This window comes from Triturus cristatus, chromosome 11, assembly GCF_964204655.1.
Source record: "Triturus cristatus chromosome 11, aTriCri1.1, whole genome shotgun sequence".
NCBI classification, from domain to species: domain Eukaryota; kingdom Metazoa; phylum Chordata; class Amphibia; order Caudata; family Salamandridae; genus Triturus; species Triturus cristatus.
In genome coordinates this window covers 812,078,821-812,086,142 of record NC_140594.1, presented here as the reverse complement: position 1 = coordinate 812,086,142, position 7,322 = coordinate 812,078,821, and the positions used below count along the sequence as shown (strand labels likewise).

General features: G+C 45.6%; 1 protein-coding gene across 1 annotated transcript in view; it reads left to right on the top strand.

The window, feature by feature from the left end:
- The first annotated feature begins 341 nt into the window (after positions 1-341).
- Positions 342-7,322, top strand: part of LOC146785468 (vomeronasal type-2 receptor 1-like) — a 32,033-nt gene continuing 25,052 nt past the window's right edge. Inside the window, exon 1 of the mRNA XM_085633054.1 lies at positions 342-1,082. Within this exon, the coding sequence (XP_085489180.1) occupies positions 342-1,082 (741 nt within the window). The remainder of the gene's footprint in view (positions 1,083-7,322) is intronic.

Here is a 7,322-nt window from a genome sequence, read left to right as displayed (position 1 = left end):
AAGTAATAGGCAGGTGTTAAAGATGTTATATTGATTTCTACAAGACATCTCATGTGCAGATTTACAATGGCGTCTTCCATACAAGATGTGGTCAGTGGTACAAAGTAGTAAGGCCAGAATAGCTTTATTGTTCAGTAGCTATCCTCACAGCTTCCTATTTCTTATGCCTTGTTTTTATAGCTAGATGCATGTGAAGAGGTTATATTTTGAATACTATGTTTCTGTTATCATGCTCCATATTTATTGCCAAATGTCCACAGATCAGCCATGGATCCAATCTGCATCTCTTAAGTGATAAGATTCAGTATCCTTCCTTTCTGCGGACTCTGCCCAATTCCAAAATGACAAGTAAAGCGATTGTCCGGTTACTTGTGCACTTTGGCTGGACCTGGGTGGGGCTGGTTTCCATGGAAAAAGGAGCTGTTCAGTCTACCATGCAAATGATAAAGGATGACATTCTGCAGGCTGGAGCCTGTGTAGCATTCTTGGAAGACTTACCTGTTGCCTTTTCCAGGCAAAGAATGATTCAAGCAGGGCAGATGATGAAGAAGTCCTCAGCCAATGCGATTGTGGCTATTGCAACTGAGCCTTACATGAGTTCACTTCTGGAAGAGATGGCCAGGCAGAATGTCACCGGAAAGGTTTGGATTGCCACCCATAGCTGGGCCAGCTCATCCATCTTATCTATCGTTGATTTTTCACTGGTATTGGCTGGGACTATTGGGTTTGCCAGCAGGAAAGGAGTTCTCCCAGGATTGGCAAACTACCTGTATAGCCTCAATCCACTAAAACAACCAGAGGAGCCATTTACAAAAGAGTTCTGGGAACAAGCATTTGGCTGCACGTGGCAGAGCAGTGTGACTAATGAGTCTATGGCCAAAGCACAGTGTACTGGATCAGAAAGGCTAGAGGATCTGAACGAAAATGTTCTTGATGTTAACAACTTCAGACTGACTTACAACATCTACAATGCTGTTTACGCAACAGCACATGCTTTACAAAACCTGCAGACCTGCAAGCCTGGAAAAGGGCCATTTCTCAGAGGAGTTTGTGCCAGTGTGCATAATTACGAACCTTGGCAGGTAATACATTGCAAGCACTCCACTGTAAGCTAAAAGGTATATAGCTAGAATAGAGGACAGAAGTCACCAGTTTCATTGTGTTTTACTTTCTTTCAATTTCACAGAGTAGGCTTTTTAAGTGGTGACCCTAAAATGGGTAGCAAACTACTTGGTGGACCCTTCAACTCTTGGGGCCAGATGTACGACTGTTTTTTGCAGTCGCTAATGGGAAATCGGCTCGTTTGCGACTGCAAAATAGGTCTGCCCATGTACAAACCCTATTGTGCGAGTCTGTAACCTATTACCGACTCGCAAGATAGGGTTTGCAACTCACTATTAGGAAGGGGCGTGCCAAGGGCGCCCCTTCCTAATAGCGAGTCCCACTGCAATTTAAGATCAGTAATAGATGCAAAGTTTTGTATACCTGCCTTGCACTTCGAATGGGAATCATTTCTCACACGGCTCAAAATCTGTTGAAATACCATTCGTAGTTCACAAACTTCAAAGCAGAGGTAGTGGAGGTACATCCTGATCATCTGCCAGGAGTCCAATCTGAATTATTAGGTCAAAATATGTGATTTTCTGCTGATATAGTCTATTGCCTAAATTTGAAAGGACAGCACGCCACACTACACATAAATAATTAAGGGGGAGCTTTATTCACATAGGACTTCAGCACCTGTCAGTCAGAGCAAACAATTTTCCCAATGGACGCAACCTAGAACACTCCACCCCACATTCCACTTGAGATTCATTGGCTTACCCGAGGGGATAGAGACTTCCGGCGCAAGAGACCTGTTGGAAGAATGACTCTGATCCTGGGTCTCTGCTGACACTCTCTCATTGCTTCGTAGTGGAGAGGGCACACCAAGTTTCCAAACTTCCAAGATCATGATCCAGATTATTAACACACAGTCCAGCAGAACAGATGCTTCTTTGAAGTCGCCAAACAGAAACTTTGGGCTCTTAACCTCTGCTACATGCTTCTCTTCTCTGACCGACTAAAAGTGATTTTAAAACCCTCGATCTACTTCTTTGATACACCGGAGCAGGCCTGGAAAGGGGTGATGGTAGGGCAAGCCTTGCGTTACCCATGTGACCCGAAATACACTGGGACACAGATGGGGGATGTCACCTAGAGGAGGAGGCCCTGCTCCCAGAAGGCTTAATTCACCCCACAGGGGTGACATGCTTCATTGAGCCCACCACGGGATGCAGGCAGGGACAGGGTTTCTGACCCTCAGGCTTTCATATCTGATACCCTGGACCTCCATGGAGTCGAAACCCTTGTCAGATTTGGAGCAATCCTGGTGATACACCACAGACTTGTACTGATTTTGGCCTACGTTCCCCAACAACGACTTCAATCAACACTGCAGATGCTCTGCGATCTCCTGCTAGCCCTTCCCTCGGGTACTGTACTCAGAGGGGGTGACTTTAATGCTATTCCAGATTCTGCACTAGATAACTCAGACCCTCCCTGGCCGGGCTATTGAGCCCGCTCCTCCAATCTATCTCTCTTGGCAGACTCATGGGGACCTGGCACCCTACCGTACATGCAAATACCCACGTATCTGCAGCACATAAAACGCTGTTCCGCATCGACCAGTTTTGGGTCTTGCCCTCTGATATTCTTAACCTGATGTGCGTACAAATTCTCCTCTGTGGCATTTCGGACCACGCTCCCCTCCTACTTGAGATGGGACCTCTCCAAGTGTACTTGAGACCTATGTGGCATTTTTATGCCTTGTACCTTTTGGATCAAGAATGCACTGACTGCGTAGAGGAGGATATTCAGTCCTTTTTTTGCATTAAATTGTAATGCAGTGGCCTTTACTTGGACCCTGTGGGCTTCTAGCAAACCTGCCCTTTGGGGTGTGATTAAAAGCTCCATTTGGGGCAAAGAAATGCAGAGGCAAGTGGCTGACCTGGAGGCCCAGATCCTTTCCTTGGAACAGCAGTCACGCTGCCGGCTATCGACCAACGTGGCCCATCAACTGGCGTTGGCAAGTTGGTCCCAACTGAAACAAATTTCCTTAGAGGAGACCAGACAGTGTTGGAGGGCATGGACTCAATGTGTATATGAGCATGGAGATAAAGCTGACAAACTCCTCTACTGCCTCGCAACCAAAGATATGGTGTCTAGAATTGTTCCATCCATTCGAGACGCAATGTGTTGTTGCTGCGAACGTGCCACAGAAGTGGCACAGGTTTGTGCTTACTGCTACATCACGCTGTATGTGGTGACACCCACCTCCACGTGGGAACATAAGATGCCAATACTTGCAGATATTCTGTTGCCTTCAATGCCCCATCCTTGGCTCGTAACATTAACCAACCACTCACAACCAAGGAGATTGACACAGCCTTATTGGACCTGGTATTGGGTAAAACATCAAGCCCGGACAGTTTCCTGGTCAAGTTCCTTAAATGCTTTTGGCCTCTACTATTGTCCCAACTCCTGGCGCTCTACACAGAAGCAGCAGACCGTGGGTCATTACACCCAGATTTAGAAACTGCCACTGTCATTGTGATACCCAAAACGTGCCAACTATCTGACCAATTCTTCTCATACAGGCCCATCTCTCTTACTAGCACCAATAGCAAAATCTATGCAAAGGTCTTGGAATTCCATTTAGGTCAAGCGCTTTCGAACCAGATCCACCCTGATCAGTATGGGTTTATGCCTCACAGGAATACCGGTCACTGTATCGCAGAACCCAACTATCCTATCCCAGACGCACCGTATCCACGGCCCTACGGCTTTGCTCCTAATTGACTTTGAGAAGGCTATTGAGGGTTTTCTTAGAGGCAATCTTACAGAAAGCAGGCTTTAGGCCTCCTCTAAGCTAGACCCACCACCCAGGTCTGAGTTAATGGTATCCTTTCACTACCCTTTCAAATCTGCAAAGGCACCCACCAGGGATGCATACTCTCCCCACTCCTATTTGCATTGCTGATTGAGCCCCTGGCTCCTCTAATCTGATGCAATGCTTGGGTATGGGGGTGGTCCTGGGGAGTAGGACCGGAAGAGGATATAACCCTACATGCAGGTGACCTCTTACTGTTCCACGGAAACCCAATATCGCCAGGCCTGGGTGTCTGAAGATTTTCCATCTTTATGAGGAAGTCTCCCGGCTTTAAATCAATAAAAGCAAATCCTTGCTGGTGCCGGTGAAGGGCGATACAGGTGGAAACTCTTGATGTCCAGGGATCCCACTCCACTGATTTTCCTTTAAATATCTAGGTACTCAAATTCCTCATCGTTCGGCGATGGCATGGAATCTTAACTTACAGCCCCTCATGACTGGGTTGAATAGGGACCTGCAATGGTGGGCCGGCTGCCCTTGAATCCCTTGGGATTCATGGCATTTTTCAAAATGATGTGTCTTCCACATTTCTTATTTGTCCTTGCTAATTCTTCTCATCCGATTTCCAGATGATGGTTTCAAACATTGACGTAAAAAATCGCCACCATTCTTTGGGCAGGGAGCCACCATCATGTGACCTTTGTCAACAGCACAGACTCTCCCTATGAAGAGGATGGCAGACCTACATGGCTACTACCTCGATGCCCAAATCCTAGCAATACACGACTGGTTTAACGGGGAATGGGACAACACTGCCTATAGGGCAGAACTAATCCTCTTTGGCCTCTGCGGTCTTCAGGGCCTGCTCTACGGTAGCCCCATCCCCTAGTCATTGCCCTAGTTGTTGGAGGACAGCACTTCGCTTCATCAAATGGGATCAAATAATCACTGGACTGACCCCATTGTGGCAGGGAACATGGCTACACCATACAGCGAGCCTACAGTTCTTTGCTCAGTGGGACAAAATAAGGATCACCTACCTGGAGGATGTCTGGCCCGGGAATGCCATGATGTCATTCCAGGAGATGCTGGAACAATATTGGCTCTCCAATACCCATTTTGTCGCTATCTGCAGCTGCACCATGGCTTGACAGAACACCTACTCAATGGGACACCCATCCCAGAATCTAATCCTCTTTAAGCCAAGATCTTGATGGGGAAACTGGGTATGGGCACTATCTCAAAAACATCTCACTCTCTCATCCTTAACACCCCAGACAGCTTTACAGATCAACGCCAGAAGTGGGAAAGGTGAGTGGGGGGTGTTGATGATGATCATTGGTGTGAAGCATGCTTTACTCCCAGAGAACTGGCCATCCCAGCCTGACTACGCATCATCCAACTAAATTACCTACACCTCCCTTATTTGACCCCCAATGAATACACTGAACAAGCGGGGATCCTCTGGCTCAATGTGTGCGATGCTCCTTGCCGGAAGCTTATTTTTTCTCATGATCTGGGCTTGCCCAGCACTGGCCCAATTTTGGAAAAGGACTGGAAGGGAACTTTCTTTGGTCCTAGACTGCCCAATTACCCTCACCCCCAGATTGCCCTAGTGGGTCTACGAGATGAGGTTGGGGGGGAATGGAATTAGCCTTTGTTGGAGTTAACATGCTGCTGGCCAAACAGGACATTGCACACAAGTGGAAATCTCCGGCATCCCTTGATTTGGGGAATGGAGGAGGGGCACAGACTGGTGCGCTCACCAGCAACAACCAATTTATGAGGTGCAAGGGTGTCCATGGAATCATAACAAGATTTAGGGCCGGTGGTGGGAACATCATGGATTGGATATGTGATAAGGGTGTGTGTCATTTTACTCTGTGATTCCTTTTCAGACATGCAGATTTGTCTACTGTGTATTATGATGTTTTCTCCCTGAAAATCAATAAAATGTGGTTATTAAAAAAAGATTAACCCTGAAGAAGGGGATGCCACTGTTAGATTTTTTAGATGTTCATTACAAATAATTCAGGTTTGTCTTTTTATATTTTTTTAATCAGCCACCTACCTTCCTTATCTTTTTGATTTGACAATACTAATAAGCCTGCTTTTTGTTATAACGAAGCAATAACTCTATTTTCATTTTTTTAGCGGTGATTAGACAGCTTCCTCAATTCAGTGAGTACTCATATGGGTTCCTTCCTTCTCACAGATCCTAGTTTCCTGCAAAAAGAACTATGTTACCCTGAGCCTACTGCAATAGACAGTTATCTTTCTGCTTGACAGGATGATTTAGCCTATTTGTCTGCAAGGAAAGCACTCTTAAACTTGGCTAGGCATGATCTTGAGTTCAAAGTATACTGTTATGCAGGGTGGGCCAGCTTTTTTTCTATTGTCATGTTTTTCACATTTAAAATTCTTTCATAGGTTCATGACAATTTGGTTACCTATTGGTACTCCTCTACCCTTAAAGCACGATAGCCTGGTTGTGTGCTTCACCCATTGTGAGCAGTGTCAAGTGTCATTGACAGTCACAGAAGATAGTTAAAGCAGCAGAAAGAAGAGAAACAAACATAACAAAATAAAGCAAGTCTGTAGGTTTAGAAATAAGTAGAATACAACCCCCCAGTACAACCTACTTAACCTCCTGATCAGCCGCGGCCCATGCAGGTAAGAGTGGTTGGGCTGGGTGGGAGGATTTCGACGGATGAAGACGATTTATAATATATTTATTTATTTATTTTTCCCTCGTCTGTCAAAATCCCCCCCACCCCCACCTGGCCCCGCAGCTCTTACCTGCAAAGGCGGTGGCATATCCTCATAATCGAGCTTCAGGCTTAGGGAGCAACAAGGGGTCACTTGTGAGAGACATGAGTCCTCCAGGGTTGCTTGTCTAGAGAATGGGCCATTACCCAAATGTTATTATTATTAGTCAGGTAACATCAAACTTGTGTATCAATTGTTCGTATTTTGAGTAGGACTATAAGCTTAATACCTAATAAACTCATATAAGCTTGTGACTACATTGAAGTAATCAACAGCACAAAGTTCCAACCTGAGTTATCCTGTGATGAGAGAAATGGCTTATGGGCTTACGGGAGTACAGTTCCCAATATGTGTGTCTATGTACATAAATATTCATACATACATACATACATACACTCTCACACTTGCATGTTTGGAGCCCACATTGCAAGGCACAATCAGGTTGTACTTGCTGCTGATATAAAATGGAACCTAGGGAAACTTATAGTAGACAACAATGTAGAGCAATATTGGGAAACCAAAATTCCATTTGTTATAGTTAAGTCAGAGTTTCCATAGGAAGAGGTATTTATGGGTCGCTAATAACTTTGTTGCCATCTGACGAAACTGCACAACACTTTCGTAAATAAGTTCACCCACCTCAGCACCTCCCTGGATAGTTTCGGGGTGATCTGGCAAGTGG